Genomic DNA, 26,844 nt, shown 5'->3' on the forward strand with positions numbered 1-26,844 from the left:
TTTATCCTTATTTTTTATGTTTAAGTATTATGTTCAAGGGTAAAATAGGTTTTAAACTTATAACTAACTTAATTAGTAATCTCTTCCCTCCAAATGACTCCATTTTGGGAGGAAAGAATTTTGACAAAAATTTAATGAAATTTTCCTCCCAAATCCCCTCAAATCCCTCTTCTCAATTTTTTATAATCTATCTAAACAAGAGAATTGAAAAAAAACTCCATCTCTCTTCTCTTCCCTCCCCTCCAAATCCCTCAATCCAAACACACTATAGTGATTTCATTCGGGCATATGATCGAACATTTGGAAGAGACTGTTTATAAATAAAAAAAAACATTTGGAAGACTCTTCCTCTCTATGGGCCTAATCTTGTATATTCGGCCCCTCGCATAACATGCGTTACATGATTTGGTGGAGTTGGGCTCGACTAGGGTTCCTATTTATGGGCCTAGAATGCCTATTTGGGCCATCTATCACATTAGTTGCATCACTGACCTCTATAAACACTAACAGACCCGTACTTGATATTCTGCCTACCTTGTTAGTTGTTATTTACTTGAGCCATTCATATTCCAAAACATTCATCGACTGGTGTAGTTTGGCTGAATAAGGCCATATTCACCGCACTAATCTTTGATTTGACCTACAATTTTGTTATCTGCAATATTAATCAAATTATGTTATGGACATTATTTCGGGATGAAATGAAGAGAGACGATACCCCGAAATCAATTCAGTGTTACATGAACGAAACAGGAGTTTCGGAAGAAGAAGCAAGAGATCACATAGACTATTTGATTAGTGAAATATGGAAGAAGCTTAATGAAGAACATCACAAGGACTGCCCATGTCATGTATTTATATGGTGATGGTCATGCTAGTCAAGATCACAATGTTCGGGCTCGCATGGAGTCATTGTTTGTTACACCCATCCCTTAAAACAATAATTAATGTTCGGATTTTCACATAAGTATTGTAATTAGCACTATATGATTTGGATTGCAATATATATTTCAAAATAATATATATGTTTAGTTTCCACAACTACTACTACTTGCATGCTTGCTCCAAGTCCTGATCCCCAGCCTTATCAGCTTCTAAGCATTGATTTTGTGTATCAATAATTTTCTGTTCTTTGCTCTTCGCCCACAAAACGCTATAAAGTCCAGCAACCAACAGAATCCCACCTAAAATACTGCAATAATTAAACACAAGATTACACATGTGCTATAAGTTAAATAAAAGATTAGTTAATTAATCAAGCAACTAAAATTGTATCAAAGAGTCTGACCTGCCCAAACTGATGATCTCGCACAAGAGAATGGCAGAAGAAAGGGTTGTGAATATCAGAGCCAAAGGAGTTGACATGGCAAGGAAAACTGGACCCTTCTTCTCCACCACCCATGATTGTAAGTAGAATGAAACACCAGTCACCATAACTCCCTGTTACATTCATTAGTTTTAACTTATTTCTCTGGAGATCATAAAACATGGTCAAGAAAGAAAGTAATTTTTGGAAGTGAATTATTATTACAGAATAAGCCACGGCAACAAGTCTGACATTCCACCCGAGCCTCCACTCATAAGGATCTCTAACAAAAGCAATGGCGACGACAAAGGACTGAACAGTGCTGGAAAGGCACTGGAGAGTTGTGAAGAGAAGAATCGAAGGGTAGGTTTTCAGAACTCGCGTCTGCAGTTTTCAATTAATTAGTATTGCTTCTGTTTCTGCTTCTGCTTAATTATGAAAAATGTATGTATATATATATATACCTGTAAGACGAGCCACAAGCCGAAAAAGGTGTTGGAAGTAAGCATGATAAAAACACCTTTTATCCATGACTTTCCGGAAGAAACATGGACATTATTGTGAAGGTGATGGTGGCACAAGAGCTGGAAATGAGGTCCTTTGTAAAACGCTAGAGTGGCTGTTCCTGCCAAGCAAACTAGTATCCCGGCCAACTTCGCCATCCCTGGTTTTGTTCTCAATTTCAAACTCTCCATCCTAATCAATTACCGGTTAATATGTTTGGTGAGCACACACTACTACTCCAGTAGTACAAATTGAGATAAAAAATGCTAACGATTATAGTATTTTTTCCGAACCATCCCAAACGATGAGATGTACGTACGCACATGATCCATATGAAATCGTGTGCGTCAATCTCAATATTTGGGATAGCGGAAACAAAAAAACATGAGATCTATAAGACTGCTGAATCGAGTTTAATTACTAACCCGTATACAAGTGCCAAAAGGAAAGTGATGACAGGGAGGCAATTAGTAGTTGCAGCGGCTAAAGTTGCCGATGTATAAACAAGGGCAACACCATACAAATCCAAGCTCGATGTAATCCTGCAGAAACCGCACGTTCATTAACTAACAAGAATAATTAATTAATCAAATTGTATAGAAATTAATCTTACCCTAATAACGACAGCATAAAAATCTTTAAGAAGGTCCGGAAGCACAAGGGTGGCGCATTTTTCCTACATCCAAAGCAGATATTGATGAGATTAATTAAGTAATTACCAAGGGATTAGAGAGAAGTAGTCGAAAGAGTTGATTACCATTCAAAAACCAAAGCTATTGGGGCTAAGAAAATAGTTGACACAGCTTGTCTGTAGAAGACGAAGACAAAGTTGTTCATGCCACCATTGAATGCGGCCTTTGAGAGCAAGAACATCCCAGTATAGATGGATTGTACCAAAATAACTACCAAATAAGGCTTCTTTCCATCCATTGGTCTATGCATATACATATATTATACCTACCTATAAATGTTCTTCTGCTATAAATAGAATATATTGAAACCATGCTGAAGGCTATTATATAGACATATAGATGGATATCTAATGAAGACAATTGCCAAGTGAAAGCTACATGCTTCTTCATATGTCATATGTTTTAGCTGCTTTAAAGTGAGTGGCCACCAGTTAAAGCAGCTAAAACATATGTATACACTAATTAATAGTCAACTTAATCATGAGTTTTATATATATATACACTATTTATTAGTTAGCAATTAGGAGATCATACTTATAACTTATGTACATAATCTTCTGAGTTTTACTTTATTTAATGATATTCATATTTGATTCCTAATTTTTCTTTTTATACATTTAATATAAATTAATGTATTATTGGCTTTTTCTTTTTCTTGGCTTTGATTAAACAAACATTAATTGAAAGGTTCTTGTTCCCCCCCTTCACTTTTGCACCTCTTTACATGTCTTTGAAGCACTAGTTCATGTCCACAGCTTTAGATGCTTAAATTAATGCTTGTTAATTGCAGAAGGGCTAAGAAAATTGAAGCATCAATGAAAAGTTAGGTCTCAAATGTGATCAAAATATCATCCTATTATATTTTCAAGAATAGCATATATATGTCTTCCAAAATATTCATCATTGACCAAATAATTCGAGCTGGCAGGTCACTTTATTTACATTAGCTGAAGCACTCAAGTCTTGTCGTATGAAGAAAAAGAGATTCTTCTCAAAAAAATAAATAAACTAAGCATGTGTTATGCTAAAATCAATTCACAATCGATTGACTAAACCAAACACAAGATTCAAGCTAAACAACGGTAGAGAATGAAGCAAAACAGTAAAAGATGCAAGTAAATCAACAAAACAGTAAAAGACGCAAGAGATTTACGTGATTCGATAAAAGCCTACATCCACAGGCCACAGATATCAAATATTCATTGGAAAAGATTACAATGAGTGAAACTCACACCTTATAAGAGGTCTAAAGTTTCTCTCTCAAGAAAGGCTCTTTCACTCTATTTTGCCCCTCTCTCTCAACCATCACTGATTCACTGTTATTATAAGAAAACCCTACGTACGAAATTCTTATTTGTAACAATCCTATTCACATTAATTGCGATTTTGTCCAACTTATTTTTGAGCCAATTCCCACAGCATCATATATCCATCTATATGTATGTATATATGTATAATATATTAATTCAATTAATTGCCTCTAATATAGTAAGCTCCAAGAAATGGAAAATGTGGTGATCACTCAATTCTTCAAAACTCTAGCTTTGTAAAGAAAGTCGAGCATCAATTCTTCAATAAAGATTTTGCATATATGGTCCTGAATCTTGTTTGAAAAAACAACTTGATCTCTTGGCACTTGTGTTGGAACTTTCAAAATCTAGACCCCTTAAGTCTCACATCATAAAAAGTTGTGTTTATATATGGCATGTCCCGATTCTTTGATTGACTGTCAAAACAATTTCTATCACAGTGCAAATCATCCACAAGGCCATACCCAATCCTTAGTTTTATTAAAGCTAATTACTACGCGTGACATAAAGAGCGGCTTTAATTAATTAGATGTGACTATTGATGATTTTAATCAATTCAATGTTTGAAAATCACCACAAGGTTTGGAGAGAAGTGACCAATAATCATATAAAGTTTAATTTCCTTGTTTTATTCAAATAAATTCATCATGAATAAAATGTAATAATAGAACCAGCTGAAGTACTTTTTGGACGGCAAAATTGTTTATTCACTATAGTTACTATACACTTTGTTGCTTTCATATATATATATATAAGATATATGAAAGCAATTTCATGCATGTCGCGCTCAAGATTGAGGGCCATGCACATGCATGCAATTCCAAGGAAGATCGATGGGATTGGATATTGCTTTTGCATGATAAAGTAGTGTGATCGATGGTTACGCCACGTACGTGCAGCTTTGGCTTTGAATTGAAAGTAGCTAGCTAGGGCGAAAACCGATGTTGATAACTCGAATATTCACTTTGTTTACATCAAAAATTCCAATTATTAATTGGGACCTTCTTCCTTTGAATTTGCTTGGAAAGATCGTCACTAACTGGTTTACGGCCAGCCGGCCATAGTGAAATGGACATAAAGATTAAAGATGGATCATATGGTTAATGCGGATCTTGTGATTCATGCAAAGGAAACCCATGAGTTTAGTATTTATTTTTCAAACCCCATTTTAAGGTTCAGTCTACAACTCGATCTCTTCAACTTCAAATTGAGAACAAACTTATTTTGCACACGTTTGACATACTACTCCCCAATTAATTATTGGGGCTAAAGTAGCTACTTAGCCTGGTTGATTGAGTGACAAGGTGTGATCACAAGTTCTATTCCCACCAAGAGCTCTCTCAACGGTATATTCTCACAGGGCTACCAAGATAATGGTAGGTAAACCTAGTCAGGTCCGTTGTCAAAGTGGGCTAGTGACCCAAGGTTTGGATATGACTCTGCTATCACAAAATGACACGCTGAGATGGAGGTTCCCTCGGAAATAAAAGAAATACCTAGGATGGTAAATCAAAAGACTTTTGCGTATAAGACTAAATTTGTTGATAGTCACTAAGTTTGTGCCAAAATAGACTGCATTAAAGTTGATTTCGATGGATAAGGGAACTTTGGAAACTCTGAAATTTTTCACAATTTTTACAATTCTCATTCATTGGTGGGGAATAAGTCTAATGGATAAAATATAAAAATGTGATATAATATGACACACCTACTACATCGTTAGAAAAGAATTGTGCACTCTGGGAATTATAGAGCCCCGCCAATTTTGATTAAGAGATACTCGCAAGGAATTCCTTTTTAAAAATTGGGCCGATCTTTCATTTAAGGCCTAAATTAGAGTGGGCCAAAGGGAGCATAGCAACACTCAAACTTGGGCTGCAACACCCTCTGGGGTGGCCTTTTGAGGCCCAATATTGAGGAGGTGCGTTCGATTCTCCAAAGTCCAAAGTCCAGTTCACCAACATGAAAGACCACACGCGCAGCACATGCGCTAGGGCTTAAGCGAGGGTTTTAGATTTCTCCCTTCCCTTCTCCTGCCTTCTCAGTTCTCAATGTCTCTGACACACCTCCCGGAAAATGGACAACTCCAGAGAACGATTGAGAATCCATACCTGAAAGTGTGAAATGACCAAACAACCCTTCCTCCGATATCTCTTAAAATCCCCGGAACTCTAACCCTAATCCTCGAAATGAGATCCTTCTCTCCAAAATCCCTTCTTTCCCTCTCCACTTCTACTCCATTGCAATGTAGTCGTCCATACGCAATCCTAATTTCTCAGTTCTCTACATCTTCCACTCATCATCACTCCCTCTCTTACCCCTCGCGTCGCCACGAGGAGGAGTCTCGGAATGTTAGGGTTTCGGTGTGGTGGGACTTCGAGAATTGCCATGTGCCTGTTGGTGCGAACGTGTTCAAAGTCGCCCAGGCAATCACTGCAGCGGTTAGAGCCAATGGTATCAATGGTCCTGTCCAGATAACTGCTTTCGGGGATATGATGCAGCTCTCTAGAGCTAACCAGGAGGCGCTTTCCTCTACTGGGATTAGTTTGACTCACGTTCCTACTGGTTTGTTACTCTTCTTTTTTGCACTTTTTCCCCGTTTTATTGATTTAAGTGAATTATTAGTTGAAGATTTTGCATCATTGAAGTGGAAAAATAAAATTTGTGGACTTGTGGTGGTGCTTTGGATTGTTATTCAGAGATAGGTGGAGCTGCGTTGTAAAAATGTCTAAATTGTGTACCTCAACCTTGACTGTTGAATGTTGGGGAAATGGCGTGCCTCCGTTTTGATATTTTTTTTTAACTTTGAACTCTAGGCAATTAAAAATGCTGAATGTATGATCTGGAATGTAGGATTATGAGACATTCCAGCAAATGCATGTTGCACAAATGATAATATTGCTTTGGTTGTGTGGCAACACAAGCATTGATAGGATAAGAAATGAGATTAGTAGATTTGTGGTTGGAGTATCACTAATGGAAGATCAGATACGATAAAATTTTCTAAGAATGGTTCGTAAATCTATTACGTAAAAATGTTGATGCATCTGTTCTGCATCATTTGGTCTAATAAGATTCATAAGAATTTTCTGCCAATAAATTTGTGAGCTTTGGTGCCGAGGTCTTGGTATCTCATTTTCTAAATTTTCCTGCCAGTACAGGTGGAAAGAACAGTGCTGATAGGTCTCTTCTTGTCGATCTTATGTATTGGGTTTCTCAAAATCCTCCACCAGCACATCTTTTTCTAATTTCTGGTGACAGGGACTTCTCTAGCATTTTGCACCGATTAAGAATGAACAATTACAATATATTGCTTGCAAGTACAGATAAAGCTCCCGGTGTTCTCTGTTGTGCTGCAAGTATCGTGTGGCGTTGGAATGCTTTGGTTAAAGGGGAAAATCTAACTGGAAAACATTTTAACCAACCCCCTGATGGTTCTTGGTATGGCGAATATAACGTGCCTCTAGAAGACCCTTTCTCAATTCTTGAGCCACCAGCATGTTCACAGACTGATGATTTTTCTGAGCCTGGTTCAGACCATAAACTTCATCCAATACCAAAGACCATCGTAACGCAGATACACCATCTATTGAGTTTGTACCCTAAAGGAATCTCCATAACTGAACTCCGTTCAGAATTGGGGAAAACGAATGTGAGTTTAGATAAAGATTTGTACGGGTATAAAAGGTTCTCTCATTTTCTTCAGTCAATGTCACACATTTTAAGACTTCAGTATGAAGGTGATGGTCAGTTTCTTGTGCGCGGCATCCCTTCAAGTGCTCCTGAACCATCTAACAATAGAAGACAGGATGCTACGACATCTTTAAAGTGCAATGCCGAGAGAAGAGCTACTGGATCCATGAATGAAAATTCATCAATGCCTCCAGTCACTGTACCTGATGTGAAAACACATCCAGGAAAAGTGCCACACTCCGCTCCTACTGTGGAGAATACTGTTGAAGTGGTAGCAAAGCAGACTGGAAAAAAAGTGCTAGAGCCCCCCCCACCTGCTGAGAAAACTATCAAAGAAGTTGTGAAGCAGACTACAAAAAAAGTGCAAAAGCCCTTGCCGGTTGATGAGAAAGTTCCAGAAGTGATTAATACACAGGAAACCGAGGGTGATTATTCTCCTAAGGTTGAACAGAATTCTGCATCTGAAGTTGGTTTCCTAAAAAGAATCTGGAAAAGATGGTTTGGCAGCAATGCTGGTGGTCCTAGGATGAAGACTGGCAACATTTCAGACGAAATTAACATTTCTGAAGTTAGCTCCGAGAATATACACAAAACTGCGAGAAATTCTTGTACTGATGTTGAGACTTCTGAGAAGATAGAAAATGGTGGAAGATGTGCAGAATTACACAGTCGGAAAGTTGATGTAAGCCCAGCAATGCATTCTTTGTTTGGTATTGAATCCACGCTGGACAGCAAGACGACTAAAAGTTCTGAAATACATGGTGAAAAGTCTAGCACAAGTTCGCGTTTCTTTAGCCGGATTGTCAATTGGTGCAAATTTAGGAGTAGCTCAGACCTTGATACCTCAGGTGATCAACATAGTGTAACGCTGAATCAATCAAACAGTTCCGCCGGAAAGCATGAAATTTTTTCTTTGAATTCTTTTTGGGTTGATATTGAGTCCTTTATTGGCACGACGAGAGGTTCAGTGCTCATTGTTGGATCGAGGGGCAGGTTCGTGCATTGGTTGATTTAATTGGTTTTATTCCTTTCTTGGCACATGATGGTGTACATGCTCTCCCTCATGCGCTTACACATGTACACCCACACACAAACAGCAGGTTCATGCATCTAGTTTCTTCAATTTTTTTCTCTATTGGCATGTATTTCTATACTCTCGCTCTCTGTTTCTCTCTCTTTTATGCAACTGTGGAAGTGGGGAAAATGATCGTGCACTTATACTTGAGCAATTTTTATGTTATTGTGTCTCAAATAACGAGTCATAGTTTCTTCATATAGTGTAGTTCGTAATTTTGTCTTTGAATTTTTTTCCCAATCACATCCAAAGTTAAGGGTCAGAATGACTTGGTGGATATTTCTTGTGAACCTCCTCTTTATAATTTTTCCTAATCCGATTGTAGTACATTTTGTTTAAACATGATAGATATTGTGAAAATTTCTCTTCTCTGCTCACCCTACTGCAGCAAGCATCTTGCTAACATATATTTATCTTCATATGAACGTTTTGTGATGGCGAACATGTGGCCCAGTGGTAGTGTTGCAAGGGTGCTATCTAGAAGTCACAATGATAGGATTGTCCCACATTGAAAGATGTGGGAGTTAAGGTGTTCCCTTAGTACCCAAGGTTTTCTAGTATGGGCTAGGAGGCCTTGGGTATAGCCGACCCATATGGGTGGGTGTCGGTTGGGCCTTGGGTGCTGAGCGTATATGAGCGCGACTCTATCAATGGTATCGAAGCATGATCCTGTTGTGCCTTCAACTTGGGGCCGCGCCTATGGAGTGGCCGGTCATGGTGCTCGACCAACGGAGGTGCGCCTGCCGGAGTGGTCGACCATGGTGCACGACCAACGTGGGCGTTGGTCTTGAAGGGGAAGGTATTGATAGGATTGTCCCACATCGAAAGATGTGGGAGCTAAGGTGTTGTTTATAGGGGGAGGTATGAGCCTCCCTTAGTACCCAAGGTTTTCTAGTATGGGCAAGGAGGCCTTGGGTACAGCTGGGCCATATGGGTGGGTGTCGGTTGGGCCTTGGGTGCTAAGCATGTATGGGCGCGACTCTATCACACAAGTTCAATTCTTGGAAATAGCCTCTCCATATATTATGTGGGAGTAAGGTCTGCATACATTTTGCCTGTCCCTAACCCCCCGCCCACTGTGGATAACTTCTTAGGAATAAGGAAAGAGGATTTAATAAACTGACATTCTTGAGTGTTGTTTGGCTTTAATCTTCTGTTGACTTCTGAAGATTTATAAATTATTTCAATCAACTTTCATAAACATATATTAGTTATCCACATTAGTAGCAAAGTGAAATTTTACTGTCGTTATATTTGGAATTTATATGGCTGCTGTAAATATCATTTCTAATCTGCTACATTCATGCCAGGGAACAGATGGCACAAAATTTGCAGAAGAAAGGACCATCGGTTCTTAAATATCTCAGCGAAAATGATCTGCTTCAGTTGGTGGATATGTTAATATCTGAGAGGAAATGGGTGGAAGAATGCACTTCTCAGGATTTTCCATTCAGGCTCGCACAATGTTTTCAAAAGAATTCTTCTCCTGGTGATTCTCCTGCTTCAAATGAGTCTTCTTCTGGTGATTATCAGGCTACGAATGAGTTAAGTTCTCTTTTTCTGGGAAATTCGTCATGACCTGTCCAGCCAAAAGTATCAGTGGAAGACCAAGAGAAAATATTTCATAATATACCTCATGCTGGACCCGCTTCTCCGCTGACTGGTAAAAGATCTTCAGACAGGTCTACGAGTAAGATTGAAGCGGACTGTCAGAAGCTTCTTAATGAGATATTGAAGAATCACCCTGAAGGATATAATATTGGTTCCTTTAGAAATCTGTTCCGTGACAGGTATGGCTATCATATTGACCCTCAATGGCTTGGTTACCAAAAATTGGTACACTTGTTGCAGACAATGCCTGGTGTGAGAATAGAATCCCCTTCTATCATTCCGTCTGGTAAGTCCTCAAAATCTTCCAGTTTAGATGCTGGTCTTCCAATTGTTCAAGAAAATGATACCCGTGTTGGATCAGCAAATTCTAACAGTCAGCTATCTGATTCAGACTCTCCTTGGGATGAACTGGGTCCTGTTGATGATGTGAATTCTGGCAGGAAGGGACTGCAGGGTGTTTCTGTCAAAAATGTGATAGAAAGTTATGCTGATTATAAATCTACCTTCTCTGATGATGATTTCTCAGATTCAGATGAAGAGACTTTGGGCATGACGCCAAAAGCTCAAGGGAAGCCTACGACAAATGAGGAAGATAGCCCAGTATTGCAAGTCCTGGGTGGTTCTTGGTACAGCCGTGAGGAAAAAAGAGAAGACAAGTTTGGAAATGTTGATGGTTCTAAAAATGGTTTGAAGTTGTTTGGTTCATCTGGAATAAACACCAAGAGTGAAACTTCTTCCGTACATCACATAAAAAGCACTAAACCTCCGAAAACCTATTCTTTTGTACAGGATTCAATTGAGAATGGCACAGACAATTTGATCGTGAACATACTAGGGAGCCTGAAGAAATCTGGCGTTTCTAGGATGCAAGGCTGAAGGATCGCGTGGCGTGAAAGCACCAACATCGTGGCTCCTGAGTCTTTGCATGGAGGTTGGAAAGGTTGACGTATCTGTTGATAAATATTGGAGGGCTTTCAGCTTATGATTCAATAGTTTCAATATCGTTTGGCCATCAGTTCAGTCAATAGGACATTTTATTTTTATCCAGGTTGGGAGCAGGGTAAGTGCATCAATTCAGTCCAAGAAAATGCTTATTAATCTGGTCACTGACACAAGGATGATTGGCTCTATGGAGTAAACTTATATCTGGCATCAAATCTGCTCAAGTTTGCCACTGATAGTGATGATCGGTGCTATGCGTATCCTCGTATACGCTCACCTATTTGTAAGCGTTAACGCTACCTGGAAAAAAGCTCCCAGGCCTGTTGCGTATCTTCAAAGTGCTGCGTTGTGACGTTGAATTGACCGTTGTAAACCAAAAGATACCAATGTATCCTCCACCGTTTTGCACATTGTTAGGTCATAGTATAAAAATATCCCATATCGTTCAGTATCAAGTTGTCTGATTTATAAGCATCAGTCTATTGACTCATTTTCAACCACTTGAGGGGATTTTTAAAGGGCAAAGTAGTGCTGCCATACACTCAAATCTGACAATATCTCGAGTGAATTGGGTTAAACATCGCCGCCTTAATTTCCTCCCCAGTTTTTTGTTTCTTGTTTCTTATCTCTCCTTTGTAAATTCACTAAAAAAGAAAAGGATTTATTTGATATTATGGAGGGACCCCTTTTTTTTTGTTGAAAATCCAAATGTCAATAATTTTTAGTTTTTATAGATAACACAATAATTCTAATGTTAGCCAAAATTGCAATTCACAGTGGAAGTGGAAGCATGAGAATCATAGTTGGAAATAAATATGGATTTATAATGAGAAAAATTAGGAGGGAATGCATTCGACAAAGCAAAGTCATATATAGCTGTAGAGGAATAGAAAAAGGTTTTATTATCAAAACGCACCAAAATATTCCATCAATTATGCTGATGCCCGCTTTATACTAAAAAAGTGACAGACGGACACCAACACTATTTGACCATAACACAAAATTCACCCACACCTCTCCTTTAGTCCTTACACGTCCATCTCTCTCCCGAGCCACATCAAACCAACCAATAAACAAACAAACCAAAAGCCTACCAAAGGAATGGCTGCTCCATACTCCGTAGGTCAGCATTACCAAAACCCAGAAAGAACTAGCATAATTCGTCTGTAATTCTCTATACCCATTTCTCCCAAGCCAAAGAAAATTCATAAAAAGGGGAACTTTTGCTTTACTTTCTTTGGAAAAAAAATGGATCTTTGTTTCAGCTTCGTTGATTTCTAGAGCGTGATTGCGGATCTATTGATTATTTTTCTGGGTAGTGATTGATTGATGATATTTGCATGCGGTTTTATTAGATTCAGTTAATTGGAATTCTTGTACGGGGGGTTGGGGAGTCATGACGCCAGATCTGGTGATGTAATTGCAAGAATCAAAAGTTTAGTTTCTCGTTAAATTACACGTGACGTCGAGACAACAAAGCTCAGGTGGTGGTGGTGTTTGGGTATTGGGAATTTTGAAGATGGACTTGGACGATTTTCGATTGGTGTTGGAGAGTTCGGGCGTGGATGTTTGGACTTTCATTGATACGGCGATTTTGGTTGCTTCTTTGGATAACAAGGCTGAGTTGAAGCAGAGGAGGGACAAGATTGTGGAGAGACTCTACGCGACGAGTCTGGTGAGTCGGTGTACAAACTGTGATTTCAATGGCGGTTTGAGGGCTGATATTAAGGCCATCACCGTCGAGAAAGAAAGCAGCCCTGAAGTCAAACCCCGAGGCTCGCCTTCTACGCCACAGTCAATCAATGGAGATGATGATTTGGATCCATATGGAGGGTTGTTCGATGATGAACAGAAGAGGATTCTTGAAATCAAGGAGCATCTTGAAGATCCTGACCAGGTTTTGGATTTAATTGTCCTCTTCAACTAATCGATTTGTTAATCTTTTGGTTCATGTTTTTCTGGGTTTGATTTGCAGTTTCACTTTTTTGTTTTGGTGGTCTGTTTCAGTCTGAAGATTCTTTGGTGAATTTGCTTCAAAGTTTAGCAGATATGGATATAACATTCAAAGCTCTCAAGGTAATTTTACAACAATTATCATACTGTTAGATTATATTTCTTTTCTGGCTAACTGTTTCTGGATTCAATTCTGTTTGTAGGAGACTGATATTGGAAGGCATGTGAATCGCTTGCGAAAGCATCCATCCAATGAAGTTAAGAGACTAGTGAAGCATCTCGTCAGGTTTTGAAGAATCAAAATTATGTGAAATACGTATTAATTTCTAATTAATTTGTTGCTGAATGGGTATATTGCAGGGTTTAATTTTGTTCTTATTTTCTTGTTTGTTTCTCAGGAAATGGAAGGATATTGTAGATGAGTGGGTAAGGTTGAATCGGCCAGGAGAAGTTGCATCCTCTACACTCATGGGTAATGTTATCATGGAATGAATAAAATAAATTTTCATTCTCATTCTGGGAAACTTTTTAGAAAGTGAAATGCAGATTAGTGTAGAGAGAATAAGCTGAAAATGGCTGTTAACGATAATGTTTGCAGCTTATGGAGATTCACCCCAGCAGAAAATCAGCCAAAATGGTCATCATCAGGTTAAAGAAAACTTTTCATCCTGATTACTATGATTGGGAAAGTTGTTGACGATTGTGCCTTAAGATTATTGGTTAGTCCTTTCTAAGATTCTATTCATTTACTGCAGGTTCCTGATTTTGCATACTCTCCAAATCCCCACAGTAAGTATAGAATCAGATTCAAAGCTGGGTTTTGATCCTCGGTCCATTTACTCTTTTTTTTGATTGATTGTAGATGGGAACATTTCTGAACCGGAACGGAAGCCGGAAGTGATCCCTATAAAAGAAACTCCGGCTAAACCCAACCGGTCTCCTTTTGCATCTGGATCTGCTCCTCAAAGTTTCCTGGTAGCTTTATGACTAAATTGACGTCTTGTTTGATTGCTTGTAACTTGCTAGGCCTATTCACCCTTTATCATATGTTGCAGAGACAGAGAGAACAAAAAGATAGCACATTTGATTCAAACAAGCTGGCCTCGGCAACGAAACGGCTTCAAGATAACTACAAGGAAGCAGAAAATGGTTTGATTTCAATCTATAATTTTCACTGACTGACTGTTTTCATTGCATTTTGGGCTTCTATACTGACACTTATTGTCTGTGTATTGTGTTCTTTGTGAAGCCAAAAGGCAAAGAACGATTCAAGTGATGGACATTCACGAGATACCAAAACCCAAGAATGCCTTCTTTGGAAAGAACAGAGGCAGCGGGGGTTCTCATGGGAGGCATCGTTGATTTTGGCAAAAAAAAAAAGCAGAGATTACCACAATTAATACAAAGGGGTATTGAAAAAACACTGGGAAAACCCTGAATTATGTTTTGACCCTTCTTTCGTTTTGCTTATATTACTTTTGACTATTAGAGAGGGAAAAAAAAATAACATTTTCTCTGATTTTTCTTTCTTTAATGACATTTAGAAATTGATGGAGGGGGAAAAAATCCCATTTGGGAAGATTGATTGAATGCTTAGGCATGTTATAATGAGAGTTGTATTGTCACTGGTTGGGCGTTTTGAGCTCTGTTTTTTTTTGGGTAGAGACTAGAGAGAGGGGTATCTTGGGTGGTTCAATTAACAAGTTTGTGCTTGTTAGCCATTTTGAAATTTCTGGGGAAAAAAGAAAATTTTGTTACTCAAGGAGTGTGAGGCTTACACTAGTCAAAGATTATCGGGTAAACCCTCCCTCCAAGCTAATGAATGTCCATAGTGACTCTGTAGCATTATAGTAGTAATATATAGGTCTGTACTGCTGATTAGTTGTTGTGCCCATTAAATGACGCAGTTTTTAGGAATTAGACCTGGTTTGGTTGACTTGTTGACATATTTTGGGTGAAGGAAGATGATGAGAATCTTATTTCGGAAAATGTTTTTTGAGTCAAGGGAATATAAATCTCATATGATCAAATCTGGATTTTCAATAGAGATGTCCAAAAACTTACGCATCTATCCCGTGTGATGGATATTCTATATCTGTCCTGATTACAAGCTCAACGAACCCATTAGCCCATGAAATGGCATATTGGGCTGCAATCGGTCCACTGGACTTGTTGCAGACTGTTTCAACTTTCGTGTCCCACAGGCCACATCGTCAAGTGATCCAAGATTATGCGGCTCTTGTTTGGTTTTGTAGACCCACAAACATAATGGCTACTGGGCCGTGGCCAGATTTTAGGCCCTTAACTTTATTCTGAGTTTTGGGCTTATCAATACAATTAAAGTTATTTTTTATTATATATATATTTTTAGGGGGTAATACATATTTCTAATGGCAAATAAACATACGACAAAGAAAGGCAAATATTATAATGTACAACAAAATATGAATGGAGAGAACTCGAATGAACATTTGGCTTGGAATTTTCAGATATGTAATTGCCAAATAGCTTTTTAATTTGATAACTATAAGATGGGGGCTGCAATCCAATTGGCTGCAAGTGGCTGCAATTCCTCCTCAAAATCATCATATTTTTCTTCAAAAACGACATATAAATTATTATGATAGTAACATATTGTATTAACAATTACTAGGATTATCCTTGCATAAAACCGTAAAAAAAATTATCATTTATGAATAACCTTCAACTATAAGTTAATTGTTCAAAAGGCATGCATTTGATTCCATGTGCGCAATTGACCTCCTTTAGTTGTTGCTCAAAATTGGCGTTCGAAACCTTGAAATTTTCATCCAAAAAAAAAAACTTACTTGAAACTTCCATTGGTGTTGATGACCATCCCCTAATGATCGTCATGTTGTTGAAGAAAATGCTTGCTTCATGAGTAAATTCAGTGTGTTGTTGGATGCATTAATGAATATATTTTAAGAAAAAAAGTAAATAAGTTTTGTCATTTGTGCACAGTTTCCACACTCACCAAACCATTTGTTCAGAGACCATCACATGCTCCCAATTCTTTTCACAACCACCAAACCAAATTGGATCTCCCTTCCTTTTATTTCTTATTATTTTTTTTTGTTTTATTTTCTACTATGATCAGAAATTGAGGGGTATTTCCTTTTTATAGAGAAAATTGGGACACAAACAAATTCTGGTAAGTGGTAATATGAATGTGTGACAGTCTGTGTGGATCTTCCATTTAATTCTACCTACCCTCCCCCTTGATTATGGGTGCCGGGGGTCCCGAAAAATTTATTTTAATTTTTAAAAATTAAAAATGTGTAATATTCATTATAACGAACACAATAATTCGAATTTATCGTGATCAAAATGTTGAATATTTTGAGTTTATATTCAACGGTGTATGATTGTCATGTCTTTTTCATGTTAAATTAATACGTCGTTGAGTTTGTTACAATGAATATTACACATGTGTGATTTTTAAAAATAAAAATTATTACCTAAATATGCCTATTGTAATTATGTATATTTGTTACAAGGGGGAAAAAAGTTCTTCCTATTCTAAAAAGATACCCAAAAAGCGAAAGTGCCATTTATGATTCATTCATAGACGTGTGTATATATAAAGATCATCACATAACACATTCACATTCACAAAAGAAGAAAAAATTGAGAGAGGAAGAATGGCGAAATCACCAGAAGAAGAGCATCCACAAAAGGCTTTTGGCTGGGCTGCCACAGATACCTCTGGAGTCCTCTCACCCTTCCATTTCTCTCGAAGGTCCTCTCGCTTCTACTTCTTACTTTATTATCTTATGTTTTTTTTATTTCTCTTTCATTGCCAATAACATGTTTGGTTGACATAAACAATATTCGAAACACAAACGAGAACGAAATTCTGGATTAAAAAAGAGACAGTAGAAGAACCGTTGAATCATTTTCATTGGGAACGATGATTTGACTATGGTCTCAAAACTTAAGACTACTGTTGAGCATGGACTACACCTTTTGGTAGTGATTTTTTTTTTTTTTTAATTTCATGCCCTAGAGATATACGAATCACATGATTGGTTATGAATAGATGGATCAATGGTTGTCGATGTCAAGGCCCTGGTTATAGATTTTTTGCTTATGGATATGTAGTGGCAAATCTAAAAAGTAGATAAGTAGATTGAGAGGGTCTTAGTCAGTAACAAAGCGGAGAAATTATATGAAGGAGAGAAAGGTTGATGGGGATCGTGGCCATGCAACATCCCTAAAAAAAATTTTAAGGCATTTAAGCTTAGGAATTAGAATTTTATGACTAAATCTATACGAAATGTTACTTTTGAGGCGTTCTGCTTTAGTGCTTGACTCTTAAGTTAAAATAAAATTATTTATAGAAATTGATTTTTTATTTTTTTTAAATTTGGGATCCGCCACTGCCCACTGGGTTTGTGGTGATCTAGTGGTCAATTTTTTAATAATAGGATTCATTCAAAGATTGTTTTTTTACAATGGTTGTTATTGTTAAAAATTGTTCTCTACTTGGATTATGGCAGGGAAAATGGTGATGAGGATGTCACCATCAAAATCCTTTACTGTGGAATTTGCCATTCAGACTTGCATGCTGCGAGGAATGAATGGGGTTTTACCAGTTATCCTATGGTTCCGGGGTATTATGCTTCTCTCTCATTATATTGTGTATGTGCATGCATGTGTTTATACAATGGGATTAATTTAATGCTTATGGTCTATCTGCAGCCATGAAATTGTTGGAGTTGTGAGCAGCATTGGCAAAAGTGTGAAGAAATTCAAAGTGGGTGATAGGGTTGGGGTTGGGGTCATGGTGGCCTCATGCAAGAATTGCGAGTACTGCCAGCAGGATTCTGAGACTTACTGTCCTGAGCTTATATTGACCTATGGCTCTATACACCGTGATGGGACAATGACTTATGGTGGTTATTCTGATATGATTGTTGTGGATGAACACTGTGTGCTTCGCATCCCTGAAAGCCTGCCATCTGATGCTTCTGCGCCGCTGTTATGCGCGGGGACAACAATATACAGCCCAATGAAGTATTATGGAATGACTGAGCCTGGGAAGCACTTGGGGGTTGCGGGACTTGGTGGACTTGGTCATGTTGCTGTGAAACTTGGTAAGGCCTTTGGGTTGAAAGTTACCGTTATTAGCACCTCCCCAAGCAAGAAGAGTGAAGCAATTGATAGGCTTGGCGCTGATTCATTCATTGTCGCCAGAGACCCTGCGCAAATGAAGGTATACAATAAACTCGATTTTATTTCCAGCAAAAATCTCATAATTTTACTATCTTGTGCTCCATTAAATCCTGTTATTTTGTGCTGTTATTTTACAGGTAGCCATGGGTACTATGGATTACATCATTGACACAGTGTCTGCAGTTCATCCCCTGGCTCCACTGCTTGATCTGCTGAAGGTTAATGGAAAGCTAGTCACTTTGGGCTTGCCAGACAAGCCTCTAGAGTTGCCTATCTTTCCCTTGGTTACAGGTAAGAAAATTTATATAGTCTGTTCCCTTCAACCTCAAGACCATCAGTTTGATTCATTTGCAGAGATAGTTTACATAACAATGTTACGGTTATAGGGCGAAAGCTTGTCGGAGGAAGTGGCGTAGGAGGGATCAAGGAGACGCAGGAAATGCTAGAGTTTTGCGCTGAGCACAATATCACTGCAGATATTGAGCTAATCAAAATGGAAGACATGAACAAAGCCATGGATAGGCTTGCCAAGTCTGATGTCAGGTACCGGTTCGTCATCGATGTGGCGAACTCCTTGTCACAGTAGATCTGCTGTGAAGCCTTGATGGGATTTGCCTTCTCAGTTAATAAGTTTGATAGTTATTACTATCTACAGTATGGGATTACAGATGAACCAACTTTTGCTTTCCTTGACTTATGTTGGTTTTTATCTTTGTTTTTCTTAATCTGAAAGACATTAATTGCTTGTGTGATTTTGTTGTGTCTCTTTATTATTGTCCACCAAAATTTGTTTATTTTTTAACCGATGAATACTCAGCCCAGCATGTCCTTCAAACAATTGAGTGCGTAAATCTTGGATCATCAGAACTACTCACAGGATCACACCACGTTTAGACTATGTGATGAATACCCACTTCGATATGGGATACTCATCACTATGCCAAAGCTCATGCGAGTGAAAATGGGGTTTCTAAACCTTCTCAGAAGAGGGTCAAAAGCCCACGAAATCAGAAAAACTTCTTGAAAATACTCTCATCTTATTCCAAATCTTGAACTTGACGGCATGCATCCGTCCAAAGCCTTGATAGATAAGCAACAGAGCCCGTGGTTGTCATTTGTCAACTTAATATTCCCGAACTCATTCTCCAAGAAGAACCCAGCCCATAATGATGGCCCAGCATAATTATGTTTCACATTATAGTTTATACCCAGCCGGAGAATTAAACAAAACCCAAACATCGTGAGGCCCATTGGACAAAGCGGGCCACCAACTGTAAAGTGGCCCAGCTCAAACTCTGTGTTATGATCTTAGCCGCACATCACGTATTTTGTCGTCACTGGATTCGACTTTCAAGAACTACAAGCCCCGCCAAACCTAAGAGCATCCACAATGGGAAGAATTTGAAGTACTTGAGATGATACTTTCTTGATAAGTTAAAGTGCTAGATGTTCACAATGGGTATAATGGAGTGTATTTCAAGTACTTGAAATGTTACTTTTTTGATAAATATAGTGCTACATACACACAATGGGTGAAAAATTACACTTGAAAATTTAGTTGTGGAAAAAGGATACTTGAGAGTTGGAGTATGTATATAGTTGATGAATAGTGAAGAGAGATGTGATGAATAGTGAAGAGAGAGGTGATGAAAAGGAAGAGAGAGATGATAAAAAGGAAGAAACAGAAGATGAAAAGAAGAGAGAGATATGAAAAAGAAGAGAGAGATGATAAAAAGAAAGAGAGAGAAAATAGAGAAAGTGAGTATTAAGTGTTGGAATGTATGGAGTGTTGATGAATAATGTATATTGTGGGATTCACTCATCCAATTAAATTGTGCCACGTAGGATAGATGAGAAGAGAGAGAATGATTTTGAAGTGCTGGATATTTGGTGCATCACTGTGGATGCTCTAACAGAAGTAACGAATCCCCTCTCAGCTTTGTCTCTTATTTCAAAATCCTTCTCTCACTCTGCAACAATGGCCGATCTTTCCAAGAGAGCACTGTACCTGACTTTCCATCTCATCACTCTCTTGCTTCTTTTCTCCATCTCTTCTGCCAATCTTTTTGATCAAGAGCTGAACGCGGCCATGTCGACCCTCCGTTCCCACGGCTACACGCTCTTCCCCAACGCCATTGTCACATCTGATCTCCGCCCCCGCCTTCTCTCCACCGAGAACGCCTCCTTCACCCTCTTCTCTCCGCCGGACTTCCTACTCTTCCCTCTCGACCTCTACTCCACTGCCCCTCACTACATTACCTCCCTCGCCAGCCACGTGTCCCCTCTCCGCCTCTCCACCTCCGACCTTCGCCGCCTTCCTCTTTCGCACCTCCCGAATCTGCTACTCCATCGATATCTCTCAATCGAGAAGAATTATACTCTTCCAAACGGCGCCGTCTTGGACTCGATCACTCTGGGCGACGTTCGGATCTCGCGCCAGGATCTTTTTCTCGGGTCAAGAATTGCAGTGCATGGGCTGGGTGGGATTCTTGATTCTGACGCAGGGTCGGATGCCGATTATTGGGTCGCTTTGTGGTTTGCGGCACCACCGACTTCATATGCCTTTCTTTCTCCGGCGAGTTTGCCTCCGGACTGAAGTCTATTGCCGGACAGTATGGAGACTGATCCGAGAGTCAAAAAGGAGGGAAATCGTGTTCGATTTCACTGCAATCAAGGAGGAAATGCGAATAGTCCTGCTAGTGGTTCTGTCGGTGCTCCACATAGTAGATTCACGAAGTACAATCTTCACTACAATTTTTAAGGACTCTTAACAGATAGAATTGTGTGAAAAATCTAGTGAACTGTAGACTGTAATAGGAGGTTGTTTGGATCCTGAGACAGGTTGACGTAGAGAAATATAGGATAGTCTCCACTTTCTCAGCAACCAAACAGATATGTCGTGTCAAGAATTTCTTTTTTCTAGGGGATTATTGCCTTATTGAGGATCGTGAGAGGGTTGAAGTAGAGAAATTTAGGAATTGTCTCCACTTTCTCAGCAACCAAACAGATCTGTCCTGTCAAGATTTTCTTTTTTCTTGGGGATTATTAGGTGATTCTACCGTGAAACTTCTTGAATTGTGAAGAGTTCGGTTACATGACACGAATTTCAATTAGAATAACTAATTCCGTATTTCATGATTCATTACATCCTTTAAACATAATTTATCTGTCCCACATTAAGACTAGTTTCCATCATCTCTTGTTCTCTACAGACTGGTAAAATTACTGAATTGCTACATAAACTGCATCATAGTTCATAGATGTCCAGAGAGTTTTGTGCACCAAGCTTAGAGACCTCAGCATTAAATTTTTGGAATTAAAATGTTTTCTAGAATCATAGGAAAAACATCAAACAGTACTCGAACAACAAAAATTAAAGTAGTGCAAACAAGTTTATTTGGCTACACAAGCATCATTCGTGGTTATGTCAAATGCTTTTATTCTGGACATGGTGGAGCAGAATGGTTAGGCTGATCCCTTGCATCGCAGTAGCCACGGAGTATATTCCCCTCTTGTGGGGTGAAGCCAAGGGAGGTAAGCATGGAAGGCCAGCACTCATGTTCGATTATGTAGATGGCTCGGCAGCAGCTGTTGCCCAAATAGGTCATCTCTTGGTTGAGGAAGAACATAATGACTTCGCCAGTGCAGGATTGGAGCTCGAATAAGTTGTCCCAGCAGCTGGACTCACTGTCTAGTTGTAGTCTTGACTCGAGAGCTAGACTGGAGTCCAAAGGGCGTGCATTGAGCTCGGAGGCAATGGAAGAAGCCAGAAAAATGGTGAGTATAAAATTGAGAGATTTAGCCATGACAGAGAGCCAGAAGAGAATTGTTTTTACTGAGGAGAGGTTGATAAATTATTTATAACAATTTCATGGGGGAGGTAAAGAGTTCTTGAACAGGATGTGGGAGGTTAAATTAAATTGAGTAGACGAAGAGGGTCTTAACTGTTGTACAATTGATTGTGTGAAATGAAACGGTTTGCCAGTCTGACTTACATAGACAGTTTAAATCCTCAATCTAGGTCTTGAATCTTGATGAATGTATTATATGTTGACAGTCAGTAGTAAATAATACTCTGTTGGGATATGTTGCTGTGGTTATTAATCTATTCCTGTGTAGATTATTCAACAAGTTTGCTATAATGTTGCTTTGAGATAACGCTTGCACGGTTTTGTCCTTAAAATGGCCATCTTGAGAGGTGTTGGATCTTAACATTCTTCAATTTTTCCGATGTGGGACTTTTATCTTTAACATTAGTCTTAAAGTACCTCCTGAGTTAACACAGAGCATTGCTTGCTTATAGCTACTGCATGTTGTAGCAGAGACGGTAAGAATTAGTTGAAAGAACTGTTCCATTCACAATCATAACCGCACAACTTGTGGAGAAATAAAAGGATTGAAGCAAAACATGAATAAAAATGGCATAACCCTTTATTCTAAACACAAAAAACAGTGACCCAACTCCTCTAATTTGACTCCATTATATCTGATACTTCACGGTAGCAGTTGGAGCCAAGGCAGGAGCAGAGGATGATGCATCACAGTAACCCCTCAATATGTTCCCTTCCTCTGCAGTGAAACCAAGTGAAGTAAGCATTGCAGGCCAGCAATTCTTAGTTACAATATCAATTGCACGGCAACACTCAGGGCCTATATCAGTCTCCCCATTAAGGAAGAAGAGCACAATCTCATTTGAACATGACTTCATCTCCATCAGTGCATTCCAGCACTCCACAAGTCCACCACTTGCTTCAAGCCTCGCCTCCAGGTTGTCTTCTGGCTTGACGTACAGCTCCCGTGTTGCAACTGCATTTGAAATCAAGCCAAGAAATGCCAACACAATAAGCACATTCTTGATAGCCATAATAGTTTGTTGTAAGTAAAATGTTATTATTTTTGGGGAAGAAGAGTGGGATGATTTAGGATGGAGGATATTGGATACTATTTATAGAGGAGTATTGGTTGTGAGGGAGATTAAAGGACTTTTTTGAATCAGGAATCAATTGATCAATCTCATGATTAATTGATTAATCTATTAATTGCTTAAAACCAAAAAGTTGAAAAAAGAAGATGATGGGTTCTTCCAACTGATGTAAGAGCGAAATTAAGTGCAATTAAAGATAAGTTATTAGTGGGTTAAAGGTGTCACATAACCGAAAATTTAATCAACACGCACTGGATTTATACTCAACTTATCATGTTATCAGATATATGCACGGGTTTGACCGACAGAGTTCATAATTCCACCACCTTGAGATGGTTTTTGGGCCAATAATCTTTACATTTGGGTCTCATTAAGCCCAATAGTGTTTTCAGTTGGGTCATTAGGTTGTTCAGAAATTGGGCCGAGCTTCCTCCAAAGTCCAAACAACTCAAGTAACAAGCCCAAGATTCAGCTACCTCTCGCTGCGATTACTCACCAACAAACAGAAAACTCACGACGGTCTGCGAGAGGGATGAGCGTATCGGATTTGCCAACGAAGGAGACAAACGTGCTGAAGGGGCACGAAGGCGCAGTTTTAGCTGCTAGATTCAACGGAAACGGCGATTATTGCCTGAGCTGCGGCAAGGACCGTACCATTAGGTTATGGAATCCCCACCGTGGGGTCCATATCAAGACCTACAAATCACACGGCCGCGAAGTCCGTGACGTCCATGTTACTCCGTACGTACTTCTCTATCCCTGCGAACCCTAATTTTCTCTGCACGCGACTGGTATGTGTTTTATGATTGTTAATTGTTCTGGAATTCGTGTAGGGACAATTCGAAGCTTTGTTCTTGTGGCGGTGACCGGCAGATTTTCTATTGGGATGTCGCAACTGGACGTGTCATTCGAAAATTTCGTGGCCATGATAGTGAGGTCTGTTTGTTTCTTAAGAAAATCCGTGACTTGTAATTCTAGCATGAAATCGAGCTATCGTAGTTGTTTCCATTATTGAAAGAAAATTTTCTTGTTCCAGGTAAATGCTGTGAAGTTTAACGAGTATTCATCCGTGGTAGTATCAGCAGGATATGATCGTTCCCTGCGTGCTTGGGACTGTAGGTCTCACAGCACTGAGCCAATTCAGGTTCTTTTTTTCTGCTCTAGTTGTTCTCATTCCAGATGCTCTTCTGTTTTTTTCCTCAATCCAAACTCATAAAATGTATACTATTTTGGTTGATTTCCAGATCATTGATACATTTTTAGACAGTGTAATGTCTGTATGTCTAACAAAAACGGAACTAATCGGTGGAAGTGTTGATGGCACTGTTAGGACATTTGACATTCGTCTTGGTCGGTATGTAGTACTGCAATGTATTTCTGCTCTTCAAAATTGGTGCTCTGCTATCTTTCACCACGAAATATTGTGATATCAATACCAACATCTTATGCTGATAATTTTGGTGTGTCATATAGAGAAATATCAGATAATTTGGGGCACCCTGTCAACTGTATCTCTATGTCGAATGATGGCAACTGCATACTAGCGAGTTGCTTGGATTCTACTCTGCGTCTTGTGGACAGGTAATTATCATATATGGAAGAGTCATATTCTATACTTTTATGAGCTTCTCTCGCCTCTTTACTACCTCTGATTTATTATAGGTCAGCAGGCGAATTGTTGCAAGAGTATAGAGGCCATAGGTGTAAGGTTGGTACACAGATGCTAGACAGTTTTCTCTTAATACTTGATCACGGTTCCTTGTCATCTTAGTTTAACTGGGTATTGTCCTTCTGAAGCTCTTTTCTTTTTCTTTTCAACTTGTTGCTTGTACTTTTTGACAATATATGTCTGGCGCTAATTCCATGTCATTATCTGTGCATTCTGATTTCTGAATTGCAGGAACATATCTTACCTGCTTTTGAGTAACTGGTATTTCGTTCCATGGTTTAACTTTTTTTAATGTTCTGTCATTATGCATCAGTCTTATAAACTAGATTGCTGCCTCACCAACACTGATGCACATGTAACTGGTGGGTCTGAGGATGGCTATATTTATTTCTGGGATCTTGTCGATGCATCTGTGGTGTCAAGTTTCCGTGCTCATTCCTCTGTGGTAATGTCTCACAACCATTATGTTTACTACTTCTTGAGATCAGTATTTTATGATGTAATGCTGAATTTTCTTGATATCAGTGGTTTTACTCAATTCTCACTCTAAATCCACTAATTTTGGTTCAAGTTAGCTTCTGTTGTAGCTGGATTAAGATTCTTGAGTGTTTTCATGACTGGAGTGCTTTTACTTTATTGTCCTAGTTCTAGTTTAAATGGATGTCAGTCAGATTGGCTAGGTTTGTGAGATTCTCGACTAGACTAAGTGTTTGAGCCTTATTTTCATAGTGAAACTTAATCCAAGGTTTCAAATTGTGTGAAAATAGTACGAACTTGTAGATGTACGATAAACCTTTATTTGCAACCCCACTGATAAAATATTCCAAGAATGACAAGCAGCAAATTTGGATCACTTGCACTTCCAAATTTATGGATATATACCTGGTTTCATTGATATACCAATTGATGACCTTTCATTTTCAAATTTTTGACCCCATGTAGTCTAGAGAACAGCCCCATCTTGTGACACTTTAAATTTGCTGCTGAGCTCCTAAATTGCTGGTCCTCATAGAAAGTGGGGAAATATCATGTTTGTCAGGAATGCGTGTGATGTACATTGTAGGTATCTAAAGATCTTCTGCGAAGTTAGCCACTTGAACGGCAGGTTTCAACAGGGGCTTATCTGATAGGGATCCTGGATCCCAATTTGGATTTTTTTTTATTGCATCCTTCAAGGAAAGTGACAATAATTTAACGTTGGTGACTTGTTATTGGCAGGTGACTAGTGTGAGTTACCACCCAAAAGACAACTGCATGATAACTGCTTCTGTTGATGGCTCAATCCGCGTTTGGAAGACATGAGTAAGGAAGCAATCAAACATTAGCTACCTTGACACAGGGACTTCCCCCACCCCATCTTATATGGTATGATTTTGGAAGTTGGAACTTAGCATGCTGGTGCAGAGATTCAACTAACCGTGCCCTATCCCCCTTCCAAATCCATTTAGTTAATCATAAACCATTGTTCTTAATTCTTTTCATACACACAATGAATACTTTTTTTCTTTTTGGAAATGTAACACATGCAATTGCGGTGCCCCAACCCATGTTATGAGCAACTGCACGTGATATCACACCATTTTAGAATCTTCCTGTACCCCATGTATGAGCTACTGCACATGATATCCTCGCCATTTAGAATATTGCTGTATCCCATGCTTGTGGACAATGTCAATTTGAGTCCCTGATTGGTTCGACCAAAAGTAGACTTTTTTCCTTTTGTGGTGAACAGATATAACTTGTTGGCCGAGGGAAACCAAGCTTTGCAACATTTTTTTTATCCGAGATATATGCTCTTCCTTTCTTAGGTTACATGGAGTTTCCGTTGGAAAGTAACAATTTTTTATCTGTCAAAATCCCAGGCAGCATTTTATATTTTTGCTGCAACAAGGGATGCATGCATACAACTGCCAAAAGTGGCTAAATCCTATGGTTTTGGTTTTTTGACTAAAATTTTTAACAATCTCTC

General features: G+C 38.8%; 9 protein-coding genes across 13 annotated transcripts; 6 read left to right on the forward strand and 3 right to left on the reverse strand.

Moving 5' to 3' along the window:
* Window positions 1-932: 932 nt before the first annotated feature.
* On the reverse strand, window positions 933-2,854 carry LOC120003032 (WAT1-related protein At5g64700). Of its 2 annotated transcripts, none has more exons than XM_038851925.1 (7): window positions 2,568-2,847; window positions 2,424-2,486; window positions 2,236-2,352; window positions 1,771-2,002; window positions 1,532-1,690; window positions 1,289-1,440; window positions 933-1,192 (listed from the first exon to the last, which is right to left on the reverse strand). In XM_038851925.1, the coding sequence occupies exons 1-7, from the start codon at window positions 2,756-2,758 to the stop codon at window positions 1,048-1,050; spliced, it is 1,059 nt and encodes a 352-aa protein (XP_038707853.1). In that variant the 5' UTR covers window positions 2,759-2,847; the 3' UTR covers window positions 933-1,047. The 2 variants fall into 2 exon arrangements, 1 of the variants encoding a protein (XP_038707853.1); XR_005469232.1 differs by having other exon boundaries at window positions 1,053-1,192; window positions 1,289-1,387; window positions 1,468-1,690; window positions 2,568-2,854.
* A 3,008-nt stretch (window positions 2,855-5,862) lies between these two features.
* On the forward strand, window positions 5,863-10,182 carry LOC120001577. Of its 3 annotated transcripts, none has more exons than XR_005468935.1 (3): window positions 5,863-6,377; window positions 6,974-8,605; window positions 9,891-10,021. XR_005468935.1 is itself a non-coding variant. In XM_038849956.1 (3 exons), the coding sequence occupies exons 1-3, from the start codon at window positions 6,002-6,004 to the stop codon at window positions 10,156-10,158; spliced, it is 2,169 nt and encodes a 722-aa protein (XP_038705884.1). In that variant the 5' UTR covers window positions 5,863-6,001; the 3' UTR covers window positions 10,159-10,182. The 3 variants fall into 3 exon arrangements, 2 of the variants coding, with proteins under 2 accessions (XP_038705884.1, XP_038705885.1); XM_038849956.1 differs by having other exon boundaries at window positions 6,974-8,498; window positions 9,891-10,182; XM_038849957.1 differs by having other exon boundaries at window positions 6,974-8,498; window positions 9,898-10,115.
* Window positions 10,170-11,686, forward strand: LOC120001579. Its single transcript, XM_038849958.1, has 2 exons — window positions 10,170-10,477; window positions 10,583-11,686. The coding sequence occupies exons 1-2, from the start codon at window positions 10,435-10,437 to the stop codon at window positions 11,065-11,067; spliced, it is 528 nt and encodes a 175-aa protein (XP_038705886.1). The 5' UTR covers window positions 10,170-10,434; the 3' UTR covers window positions 11,068-11,686.
* A 429-nt stretch (window positions 11,687-12,115) lies between these two features.
* On the forward strand, window positions 12,116-14,522 carry LOC120001215 (probable mediator of RNA polymerase II transcription subunit 26c). The gene is made up of 9 exons (XM_038849438.1): window positions 12,116-13,030; window positions 13,141-13,209; window positions 13,290-13,372; window positions 13,485-13,558; window positions 13,685-13,734; window positions 13,842-13,875; window positions 13,949-14,061; window positions 14,142-14,235; window positions 14,336-14,522. The coding sequence occupies exons 1-9, from the start codon at window positions 12,653-12,655 to the stop codon at window positions 14,446-14,448; spliced, it is 1,008 nt and encodes a 335-aa protein (XP_038705366.1). The 5' UTR covers window positions 12,116-12,652; the 3' UTR covers window positions 14,449-14,522.
* A 2,174-nt stretch (window positions 14,523-16,696) lies between these two features.
* Window positions 16,697-19,041, forward strand: LOC120002859 (probable mannitol dehydrogenase). Its single transcript, XM_038851711.1, has 5 exons — window positions 16,697-16,846; window positions 17,607-17,720; window positions 17,809-18,322; window positions 18,420-18,573; window positions 18,669-19,041. Exons 1-5 carry the CDS (start codon window positions 16,749-16,751, stop codon window positions 18,866-18,868), a joined length of 1,080 nt encoding a protein of 359 aa, XP_038707639.1. The 5' UTR covers window positions 16,697-16,748; the 3' UTR covers window positions 18,869-19,041.
* A 1,219-nt stretch (window positions 19,042-20,260) lies between these two features.
* LOC120002500 (fasciclin-like arabinogalactan protein 19) lies at window positions 20,261-20,878 on the forward strand. Its single transcript, XM_038851269.1, has one exon. The coding sequence runs from the start codon at window positions 20,261-20,263 to the stop codon at window positions 20,876-20,878; it is 618 nt and encodes a 205-aa protein (XP_038707197.1).
* Window positions 20,879-21,719: 841 nt separating this feature from the next.
* On the reverse strand, window positions 21,720-22,638 carry LOC120002501 (egg cell-secreted protein 1.4-like). The gene is made up of 2 exons (XM_038851271.1): window positions 22,551-22,638; window positions 21,720-22,117 (listed from the first exon to the last, which is right to left on the reverse strand). Exons 1-2 carry the CDS (start codon window positions 22,636-22,638, stop codon window positions 21,720-21,722), a joined length of 486 nt encoding a protein of 161 aa, XP_038707199.1.
* Window positions 22,631-23,195, reverse strand: LOC120001303 (egg cell-secreted protein 1.4-like). Its single transcript, XM_038849556.1, has one exon. The coding sequence runs from the start codon at window positions 23,144-23,146 to the stop codon at window positions 22,763-22,765; it is 384 nt and encodes a 127-aa protein (XP_038705484.1). The 5' UTR covers window positions 23,147-23,195; the 3' UTR covers window positions 22,631-22,762.
* A 461-nt stretch (window positions 23,196-23,656) lies between these two features.
* Window positions 23,657-26,606, forward strand: LOC120001597 (WD repeat domain-containing protein 83). Of its 2 annotated transcripts, none has more exons than XR_005468957.1 (8): window positions 23,657-23,947; window positions 24,040-24,142; window positions 24,243-24,350; window positions 24,451-24,560; window positions 24,680-24,787; window positions 24,869-24,986; window positions 25,189-25,320; window positions 26,094-26,116. XR_005468957.1 is itself a non-coding variant. In XM_038849982.1 (8 exons), exons 1-8 carry the CDS (start codon window positions 23,739-23,741, stop codon window positions 26,175-26,177), a joined length of 900 nt encoding a protein of 299 aa, XP_038705910.1. In that variant the 5' UTR covers window positions 23,664-23,738; the 3' UTR covers window positions 26,178-26,606. The 2 variants fall into 2 exon arrangements, 1 of the variants encoding a protein (XP_038705910.1); XM_038849982.1 differs by having other exon boundaries at window positions 23,664-23,947; window positions 24,869-24,914; window positions 26,094-26,606.
* Window positions 26,607-26,844: the final 238 nt, after the last annotated feature.

Source organism: Tripterygium wilfordii, chromosome 7 (assembly GCF_013401445.1).
Source record: "Tripterygium wilfordii isolate XIE 37 chromosome 7, ASM1340144v1, whole genome shotgun sequence".
NCBI lineage: Eukaryota > Viridiplantae > Streptophyta > Magnoliopsida > Celastrales > Celastraceae > Tripterygium > Tripterygium wilfordii.